The sequence below is a fragment of the Aspergillus multicolor genome (genome assembly GCF_047715735.1).
Source record: "Aspergillus multicolor strain CBS 133.54 unplaced genomic scaffold BDW74scaffold_7, whole genome shotgun sequence".
Lineage (NCBI taxonomy): Eukaryota > Fungi > Ascomycota > Eurotiomycetes > Eurotiales > Aspergillaceae > Aspergillus > Aspergillus multicolor.
In genome coordinates, this window is record NW_027395958.1 from 895,171 (window position 1) to 919,272 (window position 24,102).

At 54.4% G+C, this 24,102-nt stretch overlaps 11 protein-coding genes across 11 annotated transcripts; 5 read left to right on the forward strand and 6 right to left on the reverse strand.

Annotated features, from left to right (window-relative positions):
- Nucleotides 1–888: 888 nt before the first annotated feature.
- Nucleotides 889–2,991, reverse strand: BDW74DRAFT_150179 (uncharacterized protein). Its single transcript, XM_073723977.1, has 4 exons — nucleotides 2,780–2,991; nucleotides 2,377–2,733; nucleotides 1,658–2,325; nucleotides 889–1,602 (listed from the first exon to the last, which is right to left on the reverse strand). Exons 2-4 carry the CDS (start codon nucleotides 2,705–2,707, stop codon nucleotides 1,183–1,185), a joined length of 1,419 nt encoding a protein of 472 aa, XP_073585794.1. The 5' UTR covers nucleotides 2,708–2,733; nucleotides 2,780–2,991; the 3' UTR covers nucleotides 889–1,182.
- A 1,730-nt stretch (nucleotides 2,992–4,721) lies between these two features.
- Nucleotides 4,722–6,344, forward strand: BDW74DRAFT_176671 (uncharacterized protein; the record flags this gene model as incomplete). The annotated part of the gene is made up of 3 exons (XM_073728687.1): nucleotides 4,722–4,952; nucleotides 5,029–5,132; nucleotides 5,186–6,344. 3 exons carry the CDS (start codon nucleotides 4,722–4,724, stop codon nucleotides 6,342–6,344), a joined length of 1,494 nt encoding a protein of 497 aa, XP_073585795.1.
- A 515-nt stretch (nucleotides 6,345–6,859) lies between these two features.
- On the forward strand, nucleotides 6,860–8,513 carry BDW74DRAFT_176672 (major facilitator superfamily domain-containing protein; the record flags this gene model as incomplete). The annotated part of the gene is made up of 3 exons (XM_073728688.1): nucleotides 6,860–7,113; nucleotides 7,160–7,802; nucleotides 7,860–8,513. The coding sequence occupies 3 exons, from the start codon at nucleotides 6,860–6,862 to the stop codon at nucleotides 8,511–8,513; spliced, it is 1,551 nt and encodes a 516-aa protein (XP_073585796.1).
- Nucleotides 8,514–8,805: 292 nt separating this feature from the next.
- BDW74DRAFT_176673 (cupin domain-containing protein) lies at nucleotides 8,806–9,575 on the reverse strand (the record flags this gene model as incomplete). The annotated part of the gene is made up of 4 exons (XM_073728689.1): nucleotides 8,806–8,935; nucleotides 8,992–9,152; nucleotides 9,218–9,311; nucleotides 9,373–9,575. 4 exons carry the CDS (start codon nucleotides 9,573–9,575, stop codon nucleotides 8,806–8,808), a joined length of 588 nt encoding a protein of 195 aa, XP_073585797.1.
- Nucleotides 9,576–10,219: 644 nt separating this feature from the next.
- On the reverse strand, nucleotides 10,220–11,350 carry BDW74DRAFT_150181 (uncharacterized protein). The gene is made up of 3 exons (XM_073723978.1): nucleotides 11,117–11,350; nucleotides 10,831–11,051; nucleotides 10,220–10,773 (listed from the first exon to the last, which is right to left on the reverse strand). Exons 1-3 carry the CDS (start codon nucleotides 11,297–11,299, stop codon nucleotides 10,326–10,328), a joined length of 852 nt encoding a protein of 283 aa, XP_073585798.1. The 5' UTR covers nucleotides 11,300–11,350; the 3' UTR covers nucleotides 10,220–10,325.
- Nucleotides 11,351–15,814: 4,464 nt separating this feature from the next.
- BDW74DRAFT_131485 (uncharacterized protein) lies at nucleotides 15,815–16,559 on the forward strand. Its single transcript, XM_073722295.1, has 2 exons — nucleotides 15,815–16,009; nucleotides 16,073–16,559. Exons 1-2 carry the CDS (start codon nucleotides 15,902–15,904, stop codon nucleotides 16,415–16,417), a joined length of 453 nt encoding a protein of 150 aa, XP_073585799.1. The 5' UTR covers nucleotides 15,815–15,901; the 3' UTR covers nucleotides 16,418–16,559.
- Nucleotides 16,551–17,516, reverse strand: BDW74DRAFT_190072 (rhamnogalacturonan acetylesterase). The gene has a single exon (XM_073732105.1). It carries the CDS (start codon nucleotides 17,421–17,423, stop codon nucleotides 16,683–16,685), a length of 741 nt encoding a protein of 246 aa, XP_073585800.1. The 5' UTR covers nucleotides 17,424–17,516; the 3' UTR covers nucleotides 16,551–16,682.
- A 1,701-nt stretch (nucleotides 17,517–19,217) lies between these two features.
- On the forward strand, nucleotides 19,218–19,604 carry BDW74DRAFT_176677 (uncharacterized protein; the record flags this gene model as incomplete). The annotated part of the gene is made up of 1 exon (XM_073728690.1): nucleotides 19,218–19,604. One exon carries the CDS (start codon nucleotides 19,218–19,220, stop codon nucleotides 19,602–19,604), a length of 387 nt encoding a protein of 128 aa, XP_073585801.1.
- A 587-nt stretch (nucleotides 19,605–20,191) lies between these two features.
- Nucleotides 20,192–20,647, reverse strand: BDW74DRAFT_176678 (GNAT family N-acetyltransferase; the record flags this gene model as incomplete). Its single annotated transcript, XM_073728691.1, has 1 exon — nucleotides 20,192–20,647. One exon carries the CDS (start codon nucleotides 20,645–20,647, stop codon nucleotides 20,192–20,194), a length of 456 nt encoding a protein of 151 aa, XP_073585802.1.
- A 634-nt stretch (nucleotides 20,648–21,281) lies between these two features.
- Nucleotides 21,282–22,688, forward strand: BDW74DRAFT_176679 (F-box protein; the record flags this gene model as incomplete). The annotated part of the gene is made up of 2 exons (XM_073728692.1): nucleotides 21,282–21,530; nucleotides 21,573–22,688. The coding sequence occupies 2 exons, from the start codon at nucleotides 21,282–21,284 to the stop codon at nucleotides 22,686–22,688; spliced, it is 1,365 nt and encodes a 454-aa protein (XP_073585803.1).
- A 310-nt stretch (nucleotides 22,689–22,998) lies between these two features.
- Nucleotides 22,999–23,571, reverse strand: BDW74DRAFT_176680 (cell wall mannoprotein 1 family protein; the record flags this gene model as incomplete). The annotated part of the gene is made up of 1 exon (XM_073728693.1): nucleotides 22,999–23,571. The coding sequence occupies one exon, from the start codon at nucleotides 23,569–23,571 to the stop codon at nucleotides 22,999–23,001; it is 573 nt and encodes a 190-aa protein (XP_073585804.1).
- Nucleotides 23,572–24,102: the final 531 nt, after the last annotated feature.

Here is a 24,102-nt window from a genome sequence, read left to right on the forward strand (position 1 = left end):
CTGGTATAGCCCGCGACGCATTCACGATAGTAAGTCATCGACGTATCTGCATAGTGGAGAGCCGATCACTGCTAGTGAGAAAAAGGGCTTAAGATCGAGCTGATCGCGTCTTTGGACAGCTGCAGCGTGGAATCCCCGCACTCTGGCTCGAACTACGTCAAGGGTATCTCATATCAGTCCAGTATCCGCCATCCATAGGTACTGTGTTCGTCTGTCGGTCTTGTTGCCAGTCCGCGAACTGCGGGCGAGGCTATATCTTTCTGTCGAGGAGCTCAGTGCCGTGCCAGACGTAGTCATCTTTGTATTGGATCAGGCAAGGTGTTTCAGATCTCCGAGGTTATAGCCCAGCTGGTAGTAGTTGCACCAATTTTGGGTATGATCGTTTAGGGTGGCCGTATAGCGCGAGCTGTGTCGGAACTATCGAAGGCTGGATACATAGAGCGGCTTAATGGCTTGATTCGTCATAGCTACCAGAGCTGAAGGTCATTGTAGAGAGAAAGTCATCGGAATGTGACGCTGAGGATCTCACTTCCTAGCTCGTTGGAGCGCGTACCGGTAGCGGAGAGGGAAGGAAAGAACGGAGGCGGGATGGGAGGACGGTAGTCGTGTTTGGGAAACAGTTCAAGATTAGGAGGAAGCGATTGGGTTCCTATTAGGTAAGCTCGTTACCCAAGATAAGAGGGTAAAAATTGATTCAGGGACTTTGATGGTGTGTTTTGTCGGAGAGATGGAGAGAAGTGGGAGATGGCAGGAAAACAAACGGACACCCTCAGTTGGGCTCTCCACCACGCCTCGCAAAAACACGCCCAGTCGCACAAGGAAAATAAAGATCGTTGGAAAGTACAACTTACGGAAGTTAATGGGGCCAAATATCAACCAGGCTGACACGTCAAATATGCAGTAGACAATCGCTAGTCTTGACTCTAGGTCTAGACCGTAAATATCTACCAACAACTCTTCCTATGCGATAGAAGGTCATCAGGTCAGGTAATTCATAACTCATACATGTTCCTTCCAGTGTGTCATCAGATATTCACGTCCAAACAGTCTCTTTGATGGGTATTTCCAGACGGTAAGAGAGGCATTAAATCCAAGAAAGGCGGTAGTTCGGAAACAGACCAGCCGAATCATAATCCCCAAGAGAGTCTAAAAAGTGAATTTCCAAGACACGGAGGAAACCCATCAGCGGATAGACAAGATCGTACGGCCTGCATCCCAGGTAATGCGCTTGCGAACAGCCATTCTGAAGGTGCGGTGTTTGGTGTCCAGTGCGACCATGTCCCCATCTACAAGCTGGGCAGAGGGTGCGAAAACAATCGCCTCGCCGGTCCGGAGGCTCGCAATGCGATAAAGACCGTCGGGGATACCATGCTCGTTGTTTCCGCTCACTGTCTCGATCGGGAGGTGGCTGCGGATAGTCTCGTACCATTTTGGGCTTGTGAAGCGGTGGATAATCGTCATTGAGCATAGATCAATCAGACGGGGTGAAATGGTAGGCTCTTGGGTCGAGATAACGGTGCGGACGCCGAGGTGGCGCTGTTGGCGGATGATAGTTAGGAAGGTCTCGGTGAGCTCTTTCGCGGCGGGAGTATCTGTCATGTACTGTGATGCAAGCAGTGTTAGCCAGGTATCTTCTTCGAGCGATAGATGGGCTTACCTTATGAGCTTCGTCCGCCACAATCATCTTGCCGCGCGAAGGATGGGCGTTCAGAAATAGATCAATCGCAATCTTGAACAAGATGCAGGCCGTACTCTGATCGACGAATGGGCACGACAAATCAAGGATGGTGACACCGCCATCGGTAAAGTAATCGCTGCTGGAGGTTGCGCGGAGATCGAGATATGAATCCAAGAGATCCAGTCTCTGTGTCAAGAAAGGAGTCTGGGTGCGGTCCAGTTTCAGATTGTTGAGGCGGCGGCGGAACTCAGTGTACTTGAACTGTCCCCCGCTCTCCATCGCCATCTCTCGCAGTACTTTTAGTACCTGTCCCATGTAAAGCGGCATGCTTCTACCCTCCGACATAGACATGAGCGTAAGCATCATGCTGATATTTAGATGACCAGGATCGATCTTGAATCGGCGGACCTCAACATTCGGGATGTGAGAATACATCTTTGAGAGATTGTAAAAGTTTGTCGGCGAGACGAGAACGCGCAGTGGGATAGGTTTCTGCTGTAAGTTGTACTGAGGGAGTATCGATGCGAGGAATGCGGCTTCACTGGGTTGCGAGTTGGCGTTTGAGCTGTACTCGTTGAAGTGGAGAACCAGGGTCGAAACAGAGCTTCTCAGATTTCCCAACATCGGCATCATTATCGAGCAATTTTCTGCGACTCGCATTAGTATAAGCGGATAGTATTTCAGAAGGGCTTGTGTACCAATGATGCAAGAGGTAGTGTGAGATTTCCCACTCCCCTGAAGCCCGCAGATGAACGCTGAAAACGGAACGTTAGTGTTCAACACAACTCTAGGATCTGCATTTCCATTCGCTTCGTTGACTGCTGGTCTAAGCTTTCCTAGAAGCCCATACTGAGGAGGCATTCTGTACCCCTTGCTTTCCAGTACAGCAGACACCAAAGCGGCATGGTCCAGGTTACCCGACGCTGAGATGCTCGCCATTCCCTCGTCTTCATAGTCAGAACTCAGAAGCTGCTGCTGTTCCGTCAAGGAAGGCATCCTCGACACCTTCCTGCTCTGCATCATATCCATATTATGAGCTATATCATCCCTGAAATCTGTTGCAAGTCAGCATCGGTTCGATAACACATGCCATAGCTGTACCTTGAAGAAGAGCGTTGTCAGCCCGCTTAGATTGATCGTTGTTTGCAGAAGCTTGCCGAGCCTCGTCTTCGGATTCATCCTCAGAGGTTTCTGCCGTAGTCCCATAATAGCCTTCCTCTCTGGAATGATCGCTGGTAAGCTCGCGAGGCTCCGAGAAGTCGGGCCTGACGACAGTGGGAGGTCTGACGACAGTGGGAGGTCTGACGACAGTGGGAGGTCTGACAACAGTGGGAGGTCTGACAACAGTGGGAGGTCTGACAACAGTGGGAGGTCTGACAACAATGGGAGATCTGACAACAGGAGGGGGCTGCCGGTTGCCTCTCTGAATATTTGCCGTGTTGCTGTTTTGCTGTCAGTCACCCGTTAGTGCAGCGGACTAGGCAATGATACTAACTCATCGACTGCGGCACTAATTGAGTCAGCAAATTTGGGGTGCATCGCAGTGTATTTTGCCTTGAGAGCGGTACGATCAACACACTGGTTGCGTTGATGCAGGAGGCGTATCTCGGCGCGTATGGCGGTTCTGACTGCAGCGCGAGCTTTCTTTTTCCCCTTTTTACGTGTCATGGTCTCTGAGAGTCTGGCAACGTGTGGGGAGGAAGATGGTGGAAGATGGCTGGAGTGTGTGTAGATAACTTTGTGTCGTCTACAAAGCAAATACCCAGGAGGCCCGCTTACCAGTGGACCAAGGCGTTGCGGAGGGGTGAGACGGCGCTGGTTCAATTGTAGCCCGAGACAACAGGCATGACTATGGCCTAAAAAGGCTTAGAATCATGGCACGTGAGGATGACTCGTCCTTAAGCGGCTATGGGTGGCGCATGCTGCACAACTTTTTGACTACAGCCTGCAGATGCTTTCATCTTAATAATCCCAATCATTAAACTTGAGTATGTGGGGCAACACATCAATGGGTCATCCAGCCTTTACCTGCCTGTGGACCAAAATTATAGGGTCTATGTCTGGTAGAAAGCAATTGAAGGCTCTTTTCGCTGGCTTATTGCGCAGGTTATGCATAGTAATCACGTGAAGCATAACTCTGTCCAAGCCATCCAGGCTCGCATCTCCTCTCTCCCCAGAGGAGTTTTGTTTTCATCCTCGCTCCCATCAGCGAAGCACATCAAGCCTTACACCATTTCTGTTTCTTACACCTGTTCCGTCATGCCTCGCTGTTTACTCGAGTTCTCTTCTGAGGCGCGTTGTCGCACCAAGCATCGCTTATCACTCTTCTTCCTCCTAGTGTCAATGCGCCGCGTTCTTGAATGACACCTTGCACTGCCAAGCAGGCGCTATTCCTCCGGACTTGTCTATGTCCGGAGAAAGTGATTTCTCTTTGGATAATTGGGACCAGGACAATGGCAGACATGGATCAGTGGCTGCGCTAAATATCAGTAAAGCCAGAAACGACATACTGCATTTGTTCTCGTTCGCCGTTGATCCCTCAGTATCCGCTCTGGCAATGGTGCAATGGCTTCGTTCTTTTCTTTTCGAATCTAGTACGTTCTTCGGCCATGGACTGTATTTATCATGGCCAACATTGACCGGCATCTGACGCAGGGTATCGCTTCTGGTGGATGTTGTGGGGGCTCCCCATCGTGGAGTCGTTGACAGGGTCGGAGATTGTCACCCCGGATTTTGTCCCCACGGGGTTGAATAGCCCGCGTCCCACCATGGCCGTCTCCAACAGCACGCGAATTTGACGGTTTCCGGGAAATGGCATGATCAGGGACTGTTATCTGGGGAATCCAATTGGCTTCCCCGTGGGGAGAAACCAGAACCCAATGTGTCGGCTTGGGGATTCTTGACCGCAAGGCGACTCTTGGCTGGCCGCGTCCAACTATAAAGGAGCAAGACTCCCTGCTCTCAAACTCACATCTTCAAGCTACCAACTCATCTTGTTTTGCCTTTCCTCATTTTCGACTTTCCATCGTGCCTTGCCGGAATCATGTCGGAGAAGAGCGCAACCCGTCCGGACGACTCTCAATTGAACGGGAAACATGGCGAGTCCTTCGTGGAAGACGCGAAAGCATCCATGTTTGATGATGAGAAGGCCACCAAGGCTCGAGGCGACTACTCAGGTGCTGTTGCAAAGACAGACCCTAGAGAAATCAAGCTGGTTCGGAAACTTGATATGAGGGTGATGCCGATTGTCTGGGCTATGTATTTTCTGAACTACGTGAGTTTCTCCTTGCTTGAGATCCAAGACCATCGTCGTCGAGATCGGACTTGGACTAACATTAGACTAACTGTAGGTCGACCGCAATGCCATCGCAAGCGCACGTCTCAATGGACTTGAAGAAGACCTTGGTCTGCATGGCACACAGTACAATACTTGCATCTCGATCCTCTTTGTTGGGTATGTGTACTCTATATTCTTGCCGTACCATCACCTAACGGGCTCTTCCATAGATACCTCCTCATGCAAATCCCCTCCAACATGCTCATGTCCTCCGGGAAAGTGAGAGCATCCATCTATATGAGTGTCTGCATGGGCAGTTGGGCGGTCGTATCCGCTTGCACCGCGCTCACAAAGAATTACACTGGTCTGGTCATGGTCCGGTTCTTCCTCGGCATTACCGAAGCCCCGTTTTACCCAGGCGCACTTTTCCTCCTGTCGCTATTCTACACTCGAAAAGAGATTGCACTCCGCATCTCAATCTTATACTCCGGGAATATTGTCGCCACGGCGATGTCCGGCCTTATTGCCCTCGCGACCTTTGAGACACTGGACGGGAAGCATGGCCTAAAAGGTTGGCAGTGGCTCTTCATCATTGAAGGAGTGGTGACGTTCGGTGTTGCAATGTTGGGACTCCTCATGCTCCCCGATCATCCACTTACCACACGGTGGCTCACACCTGAGGAGCGAGAATTGGCTCATGCGCGTATCCTTGCCGATACTGTTGGCGGCGAGAGTTCCAAAGGAGTTATGGCTGGGCTGAAAGAAGCTTGTCGCGACCCGCGCTTATACCTTCTCGCGTTCATGCAGAATATGCACCTTTCTGCTTGCAGCTTCAACAACTTCTTCCCCACCGTTATTGGGAGTCTTGGCTTTAACTCGACCGTGACCTTGGCTCTAACCTGCCCACCGTACCTCGTTTCTGGTGTCGTCGGCGTCATCGTGGGCATTACGTCCGGCAAGTGGAACGAACGAACCTGGCATATCACGGTAACTATGGGAATCGCCGTCATTGCGTTCATCATCTCCTGCGCCACCATGAACACGGCCGCAAGGTATCTCTGTTGCTTCCTCTTTACGAGCGGCGCTTACGCCGTCAACTCGGTCATTCTCGGCTGGGTTTCTGCAACGCTCGGTCAGACGCCGGAGAAGAAGGCCGCCTCTTTGTCGGTTGTAAATGTCGTTGCCAACGCGTCGTACATCTACACCGCGTATCTTTACCCGGATACTGATGGGCCGCGGTATTTGATCGCGATGTCTAGTAACGCCGCTTTTGGCGCGGCTACAATTGCGAGTGCTTGGGCTTTACGGTGGTGGTTGCAGGCTACGAATCGGAAGATTCGTCGCGGAACTCTTGCTGGTGGTGAGGATGGGGTGTTTTATGCTTACTAGAGGTGCGTTGATAGCGGAGGTCTATTGCACGGGACCTTGCCTTTAGTAGACGGTGGACAAACTGGAACGTTACAGCACGCTTAAATATGACCCACTACCTTGGCTTGTTTTGCTGCATTATTCTTTATATCATTGGCCTGACACTCGGAGACAAATGTTGGTTATAGGCCACCCGGCCCATGGTCAAGCTTTATCAACAGTACATGTCCGAAAGGATCTGGTAATGTCCTTCCTGAATCAGCTAGCGAGGTGCATGCTAACCCTTTGGACAGGGTCTGATTGGTTAGATATAGGTGCTTCCTGCCGGCCGGATCTCACCCTATCATCCCGTTCAACACCCCTGTTATCACTCCTAGTAAGGCTATGGGGAAGCTGAGCCTCCATGGTCTAGGCTTTGAAAGATAGCAGCCCGAGTCATGACGCTAAATAAAAGGTCAACCAGTCGCGCCGTGATCGATGAGCCATGTTATCGTTGCCGCCTCGCTGCGTGTCTGTACCTGAGACAGAAGTGCATCATGATCGGGAAGAAGAAAGCAGAACCTGGGCCGCCGGATATTGTGCCTGCCATCGCAGCCAACAGAGATGGAGATATCCAGGGAGTGGTGGCACAGAAGACGAAGGGGGCGGACGCTCTCCTAACTTACCTCGATCAATCCGACGCCGTTGTCCTCGACGAAGCTACCGATCGACGCCTGCTCAGGAAAGTGGACACGCATATCCTGCCGTGGCTTTGCTGTCTATATATCCTACAATACTTGGACAAGGGGGTGTATGTATAGCCCGCCGCGATCGGCAGCATCAACTGACAGCCATAGACTCTCCTACGCTGCAGTCATGGGCCTCCTCACCGACGCAAACCTCACCTCGTCCCAGTACTCGTGGCTCGGTAGCATTTATTACCTAGGCTACATGGTTGCTCTTCCGATCCACAATCGTCTGTTCCAGGTCTTTCTCCCTTCAAAATATATCGCGGCGAACATGGTTCTCTGGGGATTGGTACTGTCACTCATGACGGTTTGCAACGACTTTACCTCGATGATGATTCAGAGGGCTTTCCTCGGCACTCTTGAAGCTGTGGTAAACTGCGGCTTCGTGTTGCTCACGGCGCGCTGGTACAAGAAATACGAGCACGGCGCACGCGTTGCCATTTGGGGCTCCTGCAACGGTTTGGCGACGATGGTCGGTGCTCTGATCGCATTTGGCTGCCTCTCTTCCGTGGAGGATGGCCTTCCCGTCGTTATGCCGAGTTGGAAGATAATGGCGCTTTGTCTGGGTTTGGTCTCGATTGTTTACGGGGCTGTGATGTGGTACTTTATGGCACCGTCCTTGCTTGAGGCTAAATTCTTTACCGAAGAAGAGAAGACTCAAGCCATCGAGCGTCTACGCGGCAATCACCAAGGCATCGGCTCAACGCAGTTCAAATGGGACCAAGCCCGCGAAGCCTTGTTAGATATGCGCGTTCGTATCCCCTCCATCTTTACTTGCTTAAGCCAAAAAAAATCTCACCTCTACCAGACTTGGCTCTACGTCCTTTTCGTCCTAACCTCCCAAATCCCCTCCGGCGGCGTCGTCCTCCTCTCCAGTCTTCTCTTCAAGTCGCTCAATTTTACCAGCAAGGAGAGCCTCCTCCTCAATATCCCCGGCGGCGCGCTACAAATCATCTTCCAGCTCACAGCCGGCTTTGTTGCTGATAGGACGAAGCAGCGCAGCCTAACGGCGCTCACGACACAACTTATCTCGCTCTTCGCTGCCTCCCTTCTCATCGGCCTCGGCGATGTCGCCCCACTCAACAACGTCCCCGGCCAGCTCGCCGCGTACTTCCTGATGATTGGCGCTTGCGCGATCGCGTATTACCTCGTGTTTGCGATGGTCGCGTCCAATGTCCTCGGCACAACGAAGAAGACTACGACGAACGTGATACTGTTTCTGGCGATGGCGGTCGCGTACCTCGTCGGACCGCAGGTTTTCCGCGATCCGCCGTACTACTATCATGGGAAGTACGCGACCGTTGGGCTTTGGGGCGCGTCTGTCATCATCCTAGTGCTTATCTACGTCCTTAACCGGTGGGAGAATGGGAAGAGGGATTGGGAGGATGCGATAGTGCCTGAGGGCGTTGAGTTTATGGATCTTACGGACAAGCAGAATAGGGCGTTTCGGTATGTGCTGTAGAGTCATGGCCTATCGAGTGCAGAGAAGAGCGCGATGCCAAACCACCCGAGTGATGTCTCCAACTCGGCCGAGAGTAAGGTGGTGGATTAGTGATACACTCTACTCTGATCATGGCACCAAGTAGGAAATTTCAAGCTCCTCAACTGTCCAACTGTTTCATATTCGAACTGCCGCTCAAGTCCTCTTTTCGCCGGTCCTCTACTCCATGTAGATCCGCAAGGTATCGTGTCTCGAACGTTCTAATATCTATTATGACCATAGCCGATTTTCCAGCTTTGCTTTTCCGCGCTTTTCAACTGTCGGCATGCCAAACAGCCGGCAAGATACGCTTATCTCCTCCATCCACACTAATCTGAACCGGCTCAGCACGAAGCCCAATTCCAACATACCGCGCCCACTCTGTTTTCGAAGGGTTCTCCCACCTGGTCGCGACTTTATTAGATAACAGAAGACAAACAACCCAGAGTAGGCAACTCACGCATGCAATGTCCCCCTCTGCACCACAATATCGCCCGGCCGGCATCGTATCTCCCGCAACTTTGGCTTCCCTCCATTTGTCGAATCGTAAGCCTCGGCCGGAACACTCAATATGACCTCGCCGGAGAGAAATATCATGTAGTCTGTTTGCGTAGTGCGGTGCTAATTGATTCGAAGGCCAGCTGCCATCAGATAAGCGTTCATGATAAGCCGCCGGCCTCACGTACCAACGGTACTCTCGCTCCTGGGGCAAGATCAAGGAATTGTATATTCGCGCCCTGATGCGGGATAGGTTCTGGGGTGAGCGGGAGGGGCTCCCATCTGCGCATGTCAGTTTTGGCTCCATTAATCTTGGTTTGGCTTGAAGTAATGCTTGACTCACGGCCCATTGGCATCAACAGGAACACGCATGTGCGTGTAGACAGGATATTTCGCAGCCTTATCTCCCATCAGTGATACGCGGGGAACATCCTCTTCAACCACGGCCACCTCGGGTTCGACATTCTGTCCATCAGTTTGGGCAATGTAAGCTGGCAGAGCTAGGTTAGATGTCACGAATCGGCGGGGGAGCTGTTGGGATGCCATTTTTTGGTCTTTGTAGTTGAGAAGTCGTATGTGATGGGAGCTCGCTCGGACATTTGATACTCGGTCGTTTGCGAATTGGGATGTCCTTACGGTCCGGGATCCGAACCGCGTAGCGTATAATGATGCATTGCAAAATATTTGGAGGAGGGTGGCTCTGAAGCAGAATATAAGAGGCCTGATATAGAGCGTCTGCCATCTTCATGATTGGCCTTTAGCGACGTAGCGGTGTTGTGCTGAGACCTCGGGAGGCAAGTACCTCTAGATAAGCTAAGGGCTAGATATATATTTCTTGCACGCTCTGGGACCTTATGTCCCGATCTCCATGGGCGGTTGTCTTGACAAGCTACTGATAGTAAAGCGGCAAGAGCTGATATTAAACCTTATCACACAGCTGATGCAAAAGTCTACCCTGGAGAGTAAGATCACGTCTCTATTGTTTAATTCGCATTTTTGGAGTTGTATCTCGTGGGTTGTTGTTGGCCTGACCGCGTAAGGCATCGATCTCCGATCAGGCCTATCGGCCTATCGGCTTATCGCCTCATCAGGCTTATCGCCTCATCAGGCTTATCTATTGCCTTATCGCCTTATCGTCGCGCACAGACTTGCATCGTGATGGCTTCACCTTGGCTTACTCTGGGTTCAACTATATCGAAACAGTTCATTCCTATTTCCCCGGCTCTCCAGTCATCGACCCTAAATCGCATTTCTCGAAAATCACAGATGGCACATCTATTGTCACTATGGATCGAGCTACTGCCGTTTAACAACCTCGTTCTCAATAATTCCTTCCACAACCTCCACCACCCTCTTCCCTCCACACAACTTCCGAACCGCCTCGAGAGCCCTTTGTCCCGACCAAGGGATTATCCATCTCAACGGCCCCAGCCACCAAGCGGTCGGAGCCATTATCATCGCCGTTCCGCTCGCAGTCTGAAATGACATCAGTTTTGCCAGTGCTGCCGGGGTCATGACAACACGCTTGGACCCGATGGCATCGACGGACACCAAGAGCGCGAGGAAGAACGCAGCGTCCATATCGGGTGGGAAGTGCGATGTTAGTGTCCCCGTCGGCGGGCCAGTCCCTATTTTTGGATGGCCCCAGATCATGACCGTGGTGTCCGAAGCTCGGCCTTTTGGGAGCGAGGCTTCACATTCTCGGCCCTGGTCGGTTGACCAAAATGGATGGTCGGGAGCCACTCTATAATGGAGTTAGTATTGTCTCCAAGACTTCAAAGATCATCACCAGGCAGCGTACGGCCAGAAGTTATGCGGAAGCCACGGGGGGATCTCGGTCACGCCATCGGCAGCCCGGCTGGGGACAGGCGGGGAGAGGCCTGGGCGAGCAACACCTTGAAGATGAGCTTCAGCGACTGTATGGATGGTGTCTAAGGCGTCGTATGTCGAGGTGGTTCCGACCGCGCCCGCTTCGACGATGAAAGACTCGGATTGTAGGAAGTGGACATGCAGCGGAGGGGCCTGACCGTCACTGCGTCAGAAACAATCGCGATCCATGGTCTCGTTCTCTACGGTTGAAGGGATACCTGGGGATGATCTTTTCCTCGCTTTATCAGCTCGTGCCCACCGACGTACGTCGCTCGGAACAAGAAGGACGCATCGAGCTCAGGCGCCGGCTGCAGAAACTCGAGGATGAACGAGCCGTCGAATAGCACATGCGGCCCTCCGAGTGGGCTTGGGAGCCGTGGTTCTTTCTGGGTCGGCCGCATTTTGATTCTACCTAGTATTCACAAAGATTCGATTTCGAGATCTGATGCAAGACACGGGAAGATAAGTGGAATGATGAGGCTCATGGGGCTGGAAGACGGCATCCTATACTGCGCCCTGCTAAGAGGCGATGCTACAATCTCAACGCATGGCCAAGCCATGGCTACCAATGGCTGGTCGACACGGAGAAATCCTGCTGGATGTTGGTTGTCAGCCGCACAGGTAACAATCTTTCGCAACCGGTATCTTATAAACAGCTGCGGCCAAAGATGTCCAAGCACCGTGCGAGAAGAATACCTTCTGTGTCCGAGGAATAGCCGGAAATTCTGCATTGATCATCCCAACCGTCCACACGGTCGGTGCCTTGGAGACAAGTCTCAGGCTACTCGGTGCCACCAAGAACTGTGCTTGGCTGCTGTTAGCCGAGGGTCGGAGACGCAGAGCCCAGATACAAGGAATCGTCGTCGCCTAACTCAGTCTTCATAGACCTCCTGTCCAGAACCCTGACGGCTGTCAAACATAGTATCATGGCTTGCCCTCGCGAGCCCGGACGGGGATAACGGCCACCCTAACAAATACATGACTCGAGTACTCGAATTTGACTCCCCCTATTCAGACCTTCTAGAAGAAAGGCATCGAAACCCAGGCCAGCAAGTGCAAGCTTTCCTGCCATGCAGAAATTGAGACTGCCGGGCAAGTCGCACCATCGATTGCAACAGCCGCGGCATCACGGCATTTGTATGTCGATGTTTTGACCTGTCACCCTGCTCTATTATGGTCTTGTGAAGAAGCGAATTATTTGGGCACAGTGGAGCGGTCTCAGGTTCAGGCACGTTTCGCTTCAGGGACGAGTGGATCCTTTGCCCGGAAGACCCGGATAGGCGCAGCCAACCCCAGGGCACTGGCCGATTCTCGAACCCTTCCAGCCTGTTCCTGAGTTCCTGAACCCTTCCAGGCTTCGACTGCCGGGCGCTGCCCTGATTTTTAGCGTCGGCGTCCCTGTGATGCTCGTCTTCGACCCTCGGTGTTTGCAATAGATTGAGCCCGTCGATCAGGTGCCCGAGAACACTCAAATTCAGACGATGGTGTACGGCTCGTTCCATGGGGTAGCCAGGGGCAGCACTATGGCCAGGGCAGCCGAGTTTCGATCCAGATTAATTTCGATCTCGAACAGTTCGCGATCGTCGCTTTCTCTGCCTGGCACGGACCACGGAGCTGCACCTTTTCAGTATAGAGCCATCGCTAGCTGTCGCACTACTGCTTCACCCTGACATTTCGGCATCCAGCTCGAAAATAGATCTATCTGATTCTGGTCCCTTGCCCGGTCGGACTTTTGCTCTCCACACAGACGAAACACGCTACCTGCGATACCGACTCGGCGAATATTCAGGAACCAGGAACTGACATCTCGACAGTGGTCTATATAAGTCCGCCATGGCTCCCTCACTTCGACATTCCGTTCAGCAAGGCAGTCCTATCTCGCCCTGCCTCGTCGGGCATTCCTTTCGTCTTTCTTTCTCGTTTCCTACGTTCTCCTCTCGTTCTCGTTTTCTCGTTCAACCTCCCTCGTTATAATCAACTAGAGCTGTGCTCGTTTCAATCAATCGTTTCGCAACGTCAACATGAAGGTCGCCGTTGCTTTTACTCTCGTTGCGGGTGTGCTTAGTGCACCCACCCCTACTCTCTGGGGCTCCGGTTGGGGTCAAGGTGACGCTGGTGCTGAAGGCTCAGCCGGACTAGGAGGATCCGCCGAACTCGGGGGTCACGCTGGCCTTGGAGGCTCCGCTGGTCTCGGAGGCTCTGCTGGTCTGGGTGGCTCTGCGGGTGCGTCTGGCTCTGCTGGCGTTGGTGGTTCTGCCGGTGCGTCGGGTTCGGCTGGCGCTGGCGCCTCTGGTGATGCTGAGGGCTCTGCTGGCGCCTCAGGCTCCGCTGGTGGTTCCGGATCAGCTGGTGTTGGAGGATCGGCCGGTGTCGGTGGTCACGCTGGTCTTGGAGGCTCTGCTGGTCTCGGAGGTTCAGCTGGCCTAGGCGGCTCCGCTGGTTTGGGAGGATCTGCCGGCCTTGGAGGCCACGCCGGTCTCGGTGGCTCGGCCGGTCTTGGAGGATCCGCTGGTGTTGGAGGCGGTGCTGGTGCTTCGGGATCCGCCGGTGCATCCGGTGGCGCTGAGGGTTCTGCAGGAGCTGGTCTTGGAGGCTCCGCAGGCCTTGGTGGTCACGCCGGTCTTGGAGGATCTGCCGGTCTGGGAGGATCAGCTGGCGTTGGAGGATCCGCCGGTCTTGGAGGATCCGCCGGTCTAGGAGGATCCGCTGGCGTCGGCGGCTCTGGATCCGCTACTGGTGAAGCTGGCGCTGAAGCTTCCGGTGGTGCTGGTCTCGGCGGCCATGCTGGCCTTGGTGCTGGCATTGGCGGCTCCGCTGGCGGCTCTGCCGGCATTGGTGGCTCGGGCTCTGCAGGTGTCGGCGGTTCCGCTGGCATTGGCGGCTCGGGTTCCGCCGGTGTCGGTGGCTCCGCTGGTGCTGGCCTTGGTGCCTCTGGATCCGCTACCGGTGAGGCTGGCGCTGAAGCTTCTGGCGGCGCTGGTCTCGGTGGACACGCCGGTCTTGGTGGTCACGCTGGGCTTGGAGGATCTGCTGGCCTAGGTGGCTCCGCCGGTATTGGCGGCTCTGGCTCTGCTGGCCTTGGTGGATCTGCTACCGGCGGCGCTGGTGCTGAAGCCTCTGGTGCCGCAGGACTTGGTGGTCACGCTGGTCTTGGTGGCCACGCTGGCCTTGGAGGATCTGCTGGCCTCGGCGGTTCCGCTGGCGCTGGCATTGGAGGATCTGGTTCTGCTACTGGTGAGGCTGGCGCGTCTGCCTCTGGCGCCGCTGGCCTTGGTGGTCACGCCGGTCTCGGCGGTTCCGCTGGCCTTGGTGGCTCCGGGTCTGCTGGCATCGGCGGCTCCGCTGGCGCTGGCCTTGGTGGTTCCGCTACTGGTGGTGCCGGCGCTGAGGCTTCCGGTGCTGCTGGCCTTGGCGGCTCTGCTGGAGGCTCCGCTGGCATTGGAGGATCTGGATCTGCTGGCGCTGGTATTGGCGGCTCGGGCTCTGCAGGCGTTGGTGGTTCCGCTGGCATTGGCGGCTCTGGTTCAGCTGGTATTGGTGGTTCTGCTGGCGGCTCCGCTGGCGCTGGTCTCGGTGGCCATGGTTCAGCTGGCCTTGGAGGTTCTGGATCTGCTTCTGGCACTGCCTCTGCTACCCCCGCTGCCACCCCTACTGGCGCAAGCGCTATTGGCGCGGGAGGTGAAGCTGGCGCTGGCATTGGTGGTTCTGGCTCTGCCGGCATTGGCGGCTCTGCCGGAGGATCTGCTGGTCTCGGCGGCTCCGCTTCTGGTTCCGCCGGTGGCTCTGCTGGTCTTGGAGGATCTGCTTCTGGCTCCGCTGGAGGTTCCGCCGGCGCTGGCCCCGGCGGTTCTGCTTCTGGTTCCGCTGGTGGTTCCGCCGGTGGCTCTGCGTCTGGTGCTGCTGGTGGCTCCGCTGGTGGTTCTGCTGGCGGCGCTGCCGGTCCCGCCCCCGGTTCTCCCTCTGCTTCTCCTTCCGGCCCTGGCCCGGCTCCTACTCCCACCGGTGCAAGCCCTGTCTCTGGCGGCTCTCCTGGTGGCGCTCCTGCTCCTTCCCCTGCCCCCACTGGAGCTCCCTCTGGTTCCGCTGGCGGCTCTGATTCTGGTTCAACTGAAGGTTCAACTGAAGGATCTGGCTCTGCTGAAGGTTCTGCCGAAGGCTCCGGATCTGCCGAGGGTTCCGCTGAAGGTTCCGGTTCAGCTGAAGGCTCCGCTGAAGGTTCCGGCTCCGCTGAGGGATCTGCCTCCGGATCTGGCTCTGCTTCCGGTTCTGCTGGCGCCTCTGGCTCTGCCTCAGGATCCAGCTCCGGTTCTTTGGGCGGCTCTGGCTCTCTCGGTGGTTCCGGCATCTGGGGTGACCTCGGTGATCTCGACAACCTCTTCCCCTCCGGCACCCCCACCACCTGGTCGACCGGCTTCTCAACCTCCTTCTCGACCATCTGGGTCCCCACTGCTACTGGCGTCAGCCCTGTCGCTGCTGGTGACGAGGACTGCGGCTGCGACGAGGCTGTTCCCACTGGTGTGAGCCCCGTCCACGGTGGCGCCGACTCCGAAGGCGCCGCCTCCGGCCTTGGTAGCTTCGACTTCTCTCAACTCGGTGACCTCTTCGCTTCCGGCCTCGCCTCTGCTACCCAGACTGCTACCGCCACGGGCAGTGCATCTGGCAGCGCGACCGCCACCGGCTCTGCTAGCGGCTCTGGGACAGGCTCTGGTTCCAGCTCAGGCTCCGGCCTCTGGAACTGGTCCAACCTCTTCGGCGGCTCCGGTAGCTCCAGCGGTTCCGCTACAGGCTCCAGCTCCGGCTCTTCTTCCGGCAGTGGCCTCGGCTCCTTCAGCAGCTTCCTAGGCAAGTCCCGCCGCCAGCTCTTCGGCAAGTCTCCTTGCCATGCCTTTCCTTGCCATCGCTAACATAATGTGAATACAGGCGGCTCCTCAACCTCCAACGACGTCACCGACAACACCGGCTGCAAGGACCTGACCTTCATTTTCGCCCGCGGTACTACCGAAATGGGCAACATGGGCACCGTCGTCGGGCCCAAGGTCGGACAGGCCCTGAACTCCCTTACAAACAACCAGGCCGCTATCCAGGGCGTTGATTATCCTGCTGATGCTGCTGTATGTCTTTCCTCCCCAGCCCCTTCTTTCTTTGAGTGTGAATGTGTGTTAATGGTGTGATAGGGAAACGCAAACATGGGCGCCTCCGGCGGCCCCAAGATGGCTTCGCTCGTCGAGACAGCACTCAAGCAGTGCCCCGACACCAAGGTCGTGCTGGGCGGATACTCGCAGGGCGCGATGGTCGTGCACAATGCCGCCTCCAAGTTGAGCTCTGGCCAGGTCGTGGGCGCTGTCACCTTCGGCGACCCCTTCAAGGCGCAGAAGCCCTCCAACATCGACCAGTTCAAGACTTTCTGTGCCTCCGGTGACCCCGTTTGCCTGAACGGTGCGAATGTCATGGCCCACCTTTCTTATGGCGATGATGCGCAGACTGCGGCGCAGTTCCTTGTTTCTGCTGCTGGGCTGTGAGTGGGCTTGATTGGGCATATGATGTGGTAGGGTGAGATGGACTTTGGTTTGACTTTACTGGCTGCCGACTGGCAGGATTTCTTGTTTTACTATCTGGTTTTGGTTTGTTTGGATTGGATATGGTTTATGATTGTATACTCAAAGGTTGCTGTGTTTGATTTGACAAGATGCTATAGACGCAAACGCACTGTACATAGCAAAGATAATTCGATACAAAAGTTGTATCTCCAAAGCGTCCACTTCATTCCCTCGCTCTCTGTGGCACCTACAGCTCAGGCCAGTAGTACTCGCCCGCCTCGACATCAGCAACAAGCTCTTCGTCAATAGCAATAAACTCATCGAAGCTCTCATCGAGCTGCTTCAGTATAATCCCCACAATCCCTGCAAAGACGACACCACCTTCCTCGTTCAGATGCGTGTTGTCGTCTTCGCTCAGGTTATACGTGTACGAGTCCTCCTCCCCGATATCATTGACGTATTGACGCGAAACAACGTTCAGGTTCGCCCATAGAGCCCCGACTGCTTCCGCAGCCTCGATAGTCAAGTTTCGCACATTCTCCAAGTCATCGCGGACGACGCCGTTCTCGAAGTTTCGGCGCGTCAAGGAGGTAAGAAAGATGGGGATTCCGCCCGCCTCAACCACGTCCGTGTTGAATTGAATGAGGTTCGCTTTGAAAGCGTTTAGCCCGCTTTCCGTCTTCTGATCGTTGTGTCCGAATTGGATTGTCACGTAGGGCGTGTAGGAGCCTGCCGCTGACTCGACCGCGGCCAATGTGTCGGCCCAGAAGCCCTCGTTGCGGAAGGAGCCTGTTGTGGCGCCGGAATCGCCGAAATTTTCACCGGTTGCGCCGTTGGAGAGCGAGGAGACGAAGGCGTCGCCCCAGCCGCCGCCTGAAGCGGTCGTTGAGTCGCCTGCGAGGAAGAAGGCCGGTGGGAGGGCGCGTTTGGCGGGGGCAGCGACGGCCGCTCCGGTTAGGAGAGCGGGGATAAGGAGGGAGGAAAGCATGGTGGACGTAGTTTCGGGGTATTCTTCGAGGTTCTGGATGACTTCCTGTATAATTGCTCAGTGAAGAATTGCAGGCTCTCCCCAAGTTCTCACCGTTTATATATCCACCCCACCACCCCAGCAGCCAAAACCCAAACGGCGGAACGGCACAACCATCGCGGACAAAAGGAAGTCGAAGAGCAATCAACCTGGAACAATGAGCCAAAATTGTCAAGCTCGCCTGCAGAATGATGCGATTTTCCTCAGGCAAACTCGGCGAGAGAAGCACCGAGGGGCCGCAGTCTGGCGACGGGGTGCAGGAGATGCGGGGGATCAGCGCCAAGGCGGAGAAATTGTGAAGAACAGGTTATGGCTTGCAGAAGAATGGATTGCGTTATGGCGTCGGGTTATTTTGGATGGTTTGCAGTTGCCGTCATAGCCGTTGATTGTTGGTCTGGAGGAGAGGACGGAGGAGGAGAGTCGGAGGGCGGAGGAGTTGGCTGGTCACTATGAAGGAAGGTACGGCTGACTCCAAACTGTAAATCTTGCAACTCAGGGAGCGCAACAGTACCGTCTATAGTCATCTCTTCTATGTTCTGCATCGCATCTAGCCTTTTCCAACTCCCATCCTGATATAAAGAGCAAGCAACGGGCGCCGGTGCATATAGCTAATTTCAAGCGCACAGATGCGTACTGTCGTTAAAAGGACCCGCGGATAGACCGTGGTCGCTAGTCCCAGAAAGTACGCCAAGGCTGCTGGAGCGCCTGGGCCAAGTGTCACGCCTCGTTGACTTTCGTCTATGTGTTTCTCCTCCCATCATGTGGCATTGTCCACTCAAAATCCTGTTAATCATCAACTAGTACCTCGATGATAAGCACGACCAGCTCAGCCTCCTTAGTGTTTGTCGGGCATGGAACGCCTCTCTCTTTGCGCAGTTCCACCGCACGACTGTCCTCATAAGCCTGGATCACCTCGTCTCTCTGACCGCGGCCGTGCTTGCCTGCCCCCGTCTGCGAGGGGCGATCCAAGACGTCCACATCTCCTCCTACCATGCTGGACCGCATGTTTATCCCCTGCCAGAGATTTTCCGACCCCGATTCCAACAGCTCAGTAAATCGGCCGACGAAGCGCGGCAATGGTGCAGGGATCTAGTGACGAGCAACAAAGACGCCTGGCTTGCCCTGCTGCTGGTCTCGCTCCCAAACCTGACTACCATTAGGCCTGTCGGGTGGCATGGCCCGGGCTTTGGGTTCCGAGACTGGGAGCTCGAGCTGCGTACAATGAGCTCACGCCACCGGCACTGCAGCATCTGGAATGCGTGGAGGCGGAGTCCAATGAACACTTCATAACCCGCCACTGCCTGCTCTTCTTTCATCTCCCTCCCTGCGGTCGCTGCGCATCTTGAACCTGAAGGAGTACGATCTTGCTTCCCCGGACCTCAATCACCCTGCGATGCAAAGCGCCCCGCGCACATCCTCGGTCGAGTCACTGCTCTTGATCAAGGCGAATGGAAGATATGGTTTGGGATAATCACCTCGTGTGCGAACCTGGAATTCTTTGATTATCAGCATGACGAGCAGCTCACCTCGAGCGACAGCATGGGGTTTCGCCCCCGCGCGTTGTATGAAACCCTGGCAACCCACGCTCACAGTCTGGAGGTATTGCGTCTGAACGACTGAGGTGATGTCCCCGATCGCGAGACCAGAACTCTGGCGGACGAGTGTGATCGGTGATTTGGGTCGCTCGCACATTTCACTCGTCTCCGAGAAGTTCACATTCGCGTGCCGAACATCCTCAATTCCGATGAACGGGACATGGACTTGACAGGCGGTTTGAAGCGGCTGATTGACCTCCTGCCGCGATCACTCAGGACTCTGAGACTGACAGATTGCTCAAAGAAGCATATAGAAGTGCTGGTAGACAACGTTCGTGACCTTTCGCACCGAGAGGACATGTTTCCGCATTCGGAAAGGCTGGAAGTTGCCACGATGGTAGCGGTGGCTGGATTCCAGCCATTCTTTAGCTTGATGCCTTACGATAAACCGTTTACCGTTGTGCGAGCGGCCTGTGAGGCGGTGGGGGTCAAGTTTGATCTCGCCCTGCTGGACAGGGACGATATTGAGTTTGAAATCGAAAGGTATCGGGGTGAGGAAGACTCTGATAACTACGAAGACTCCGAAGACTCCGAAGGCGAGGAGTAGCCACCTACCACGCCTTGACTCCCTGGGATGCTTAAGATTGTTTGATTTGGATTACGATACAAGGGTGCCCTTTCTGCTATCATGGAGTGTCACGTTCCACCGTTACCTAATCCCTCCAGCGTGTTGCCGGAATGCGTAAAGTCGAGGCAAGGCAAATCAAGAGTGCACCGCTGGGCTCGATGCAACTCCGCCACTGCCATTTTTGTTTTGGACGCAGTATTGAATCGATATCTCGAGAGTATATATACGTTGACACTCTTCATGCTTGCTTGACAAGGTATGGCCCCTGATAATCAGGGATTATGAGACACACCTTGACAACGGCTTCCTCAGTCATTAAAAGCCAACGAGAGGTGACTGTAGACGATCAACCGCCTCCTTAAATACACATTAATGTTTCTGAATGCACCCAGCTTAAGATCTTCGTCACTGCGTCATATTGGGCAGTACCAGTGTTTAACAATGTTCAATCATAGTTTGCTAGACGGCCCCGGCAGATGGCACATATGGAACCCGTCCATCTTTCTGCTGGTAAATTCACCCTGGCTTAAAGGGTCAGGGAACCAGCAGTTGAGTATCTGACCCGCCTACAGCGCCATCTCCCAATACTCTGCAACAGTCTTGACTCCCAAACTCTCATCGTCCGTCTTACTGACAAGCCGATACCCCTCACGCTCATACAGTCGTCTCGCCCCGACGAGTTCGCTGTTCGTCCAGAGTCTGATCTTGTCGTACCCAGCCTCCCGCGCGAACTTGGTACACTGCCCAACGAGATCTTTTCCAAGCCCCAAGCCCCTGGCAGCCGGTTCAACAAGCAAACAGCGCAATTTGGCGACTTTCCCTGACTCAGCGTCTTTGTCTTTCACTAGCATGATGGTTCCAAGGCGTTGTCCGTCCCGTTCGGCGATCCAGCACCGTTCTCGCACAGGGTCGGAGTGGGCTAGGAAGTTCTGGGTGATGTCGGATACCAGCGAGACGAAGTACTCGTTGTAGTTGTACTCTTTGGCGTACAGCTCGCGGTGGCGCTCGACGATCCAGGGCATGTCGTCGGCCTGATGCAGGCGGAGGGTGTATGATGACTCTGACATTGCCGCTGTGTTGAAAAGATGTGAGGGACTGCGGGCATCGGTGGTTAGCAACACGTTCGTCACTACGAGAAGTTTGTCTAGGGCTTGCCTTATGCTCGACTGGAATATGGTTTGTCAACGTAGACGAGGGCAGGTATAACAAAGGGCGGCAAGAGAGGATTGTCAACAGTCAGTATATATACCCTCTTGCGAAGTCTCAAATCTATATTAATCTGAGTCACTGTCCCCTTCGATTCTTCTCCACAGGGTTCTACCGAGCCGTTGAGGATTTCTCCGGTCTGGGGGCATCGAGCCTGATCCACTTGCGCCGACACCGGCCGACGACCACATCGTTGGGACAACAGACAATCCTAGCCCTATGTCTAAACAGTACGCCCGACGATGGTGCTCGATTTAGTATCCTACTCCATGGAGCCCGGAAAACAGGTCTCTATCAAGCTGATGCTGCCTCTCCCCAATTATCGCCAAAGCCGACGTGACAAACGGACACGAGGCAGCACCGCCCCCACCATCGGTGCCTGCCTGCCTGGCTCAACGCCATAAAACCACCAACTCCCCCTATTCTGATCCACAAACAAGGTAATGCATGATGGTTGAATTTCTATCCCTCCCGCCCGAGATCCTCCATCGCATCTGCAGCCGCGCTGATCTCCCCACCCGCAAGTCCCTCCGCCTGACCAACCGCCTGCTTTCCGAGATCGCGGAGCAGTGGGTCGTTGAAGCTCTTAACGTCTCCCCACTGGTAGAGAGCTGCGAGCGATTTCAGAATGTCCTGGGCAATCCGAGATTGGCCGTCTTTGTGAAGAAGGTGTATCTCATTACCTATGATCTCGACGAGGTAAGTCCCTTCTTCTTGATATTACGGCTCTAACAATGCCAGGACGGCGACTACATGAACTACGCCGACGCCGAAGACGAAGACTACGACCCGGCAGATGAAGCCGACCTTCCATTGCGCTTCTGGACCCTCTTTGATGGTCTGCGCGACTTCCCGCGCTTGCAGAGCGTCGCCCTAATTTTCCACCAAGAGCACGCTAACAACGAGTGGCACGATGTCCCGCAGGAGCTGGAGCCGTTCCGCTCGCCTGTGATGAAGAGGGCGTTCGCTGCTTTTGCAAGGTTACCGCAGCCGCTGAAAGAGCTGGCCATTCGCGACTTGCATAACGCGTACGAGACGGATCCGACCGTTGTCGACGATATTAAGAGCGTCCTAGTCGGTCTGCAATCGCTCCGTCTAAATATCACGAATGAGCACCGCGAGTATCATGGCGAACTCGACTTCCAGCGAGAGGAGGCACATGAGTATTACCAAACCATTCCATCATTCTGGCTGAAACCAACCATGGCGACCCTGCAACATCTGACCCTCTACTCGAGTCTGTACTGCGGCTTCTATCCGAAACTCGACTTCACGGGCGTACACTTTCCCCATCTCAAGAGTCTAGCCCTGGGAAACTACGCCTTCGTTCACTACTCCCAACTACAATGGATCCTCTCGCACGGGGATACACTGCAGGAGCTGTATATGGACGACTGCGCAATCCTCCACGAAGTCTCCATCAAGGACGTGGAGAGCACATACCTCCCCGCTACCCAATTCATCCAAAAAGACAACCTAGGCGGCAATCTGTACGCCTCGTACTCAGCCCGCTGGGCAGACTACTTCCGCGCCTTCTCTTCCCTGCCTAAACTACGGCACTTCCGATACGGCCACACCCCGGAAGAATGGAAGTTCAACAGCGCTCCCTTTGAACAGGAAAGCGAGATCGAACTCGGTCTGCATGAAGAGAGTTATCTCGTTTTCTGCGATGGCTTCGGACCTAGTCCGTATATGTCTGAGACTATCTTTCGGGTTCCTAGGGAGGACAGGGAGGGGAATGGGGTGGACTATGTCCATGGGAAGTCTGTTGTGCCGAGTGAGGAGGATTGGGAGGAGTTGGGGAGGCTATGTGTGAAGCTAGGGCAAGGGGTGCCAGTTCCAAAGGAGGAGGAGTAGAGATTTCGGGCATGGTCGATGGAGATGGATATCTTCTAAGGTTGACGGAGGTTGTAGTTGTTGGAGAGAAAAATGTCAACCCTTCCACCCGCCATATGGCGCTCTTACACCCATCACATAGATAACTACCCAGGCGGCATGCAACCCCCTACACCTTTTGACAGTCAGCCCGCCATCGCTACCTACTCCCTGCTGCGGTTTAAGCAGCGGAGTCCCAATAGGTACACCCGATAATGCCGAACCACTGACCGTAGGCTGCCTTCCTCCTATGCCATTCCCAATACCCTTCCCACGCCCCCTCAGTCCCACATTAATCAGAATAAGCATCAATAGTCCTCTGCACATCCGCGACAACCCGATCAGCGAGTGGATTCGCAACCCCCCTTAGCGCAGCCGGAGTCTTAGCCGTAATCGCATCCCGCAGACGCTCACCTGCGTCGCGGAAGTCATACAGCGTGCTCAAGACTTCTCCCTTCAACTCATCCGTAGTAAAATTCGGTTTAGCTGCAATAAGCTCGTTGGTCAGGACGCCGACTTCGTCCGTTAGACTTGTGATCGGGGAAACTAAGCTCATGGCGTCGAGGTAGCTGATCGGGTCGAGGGTTGCTACTTGCTCCGACGAGGTATTTATAAGGTCCACGACGACGCGCGCTTCAGTTTGCACGGTTATGCCAAGGACGGCACCGGCTCTGTAGTTTCTTAACACTAATCCCGCGATTTCAATTTGGGATAAGACGGTGGAGAGGATTTGTTCATAGTCTAACGGTGTGCGTTTTCCGTGCAAGACAGAGGCTGGCGAGGCGAGGACTCCGGTGATTGTGCCCAGGCCAGTGCCGGTAAGGAGCGTTGATATTCTTGTCAGGAGGGTAGTAAGCTTAATCATGATAAGTTTCGTGCTGGTGATACTGTATAGATTTGGCAATGGTGTTGGTCTTAATCTCCCTGTGTTTTGTTTTACTATAAGTTTGACAGGTCGCGAGAGATGCAGCCATGCAAGAAGCAAGCAAGCGTCTTATTTATTTTTATCTGGTCAGCCTTGCGTTCTTAATCATACTCCCCAGCCGTGATAGGGACATGCCAGGAACTCTCTCTCAAGGGGCACACCCCTACGCGAATTTATATAAACACGTCCTTTTATCTAGGGGACACCCTTTCAGCTAGTAACGCCTTTAAACTAGATACATCAAGACTAGACGCGCCATGACCATCTACAAAGAGATGTAACATCTTACCATAACCAGTAAGTATGCCCATTTTATACGGATCACAAAAGGTATAATAACCGTAAAAGTGTCAGATCAAACTTTAAGTCGCAATCTGCAGTATTTAAATCAACAAATTCGAGCAATCCTGTGGAGTGCAGGGTTTGTTGCGAACCTGTGATAGATGTCGGAGTAAATATCGGAGTTTCTTT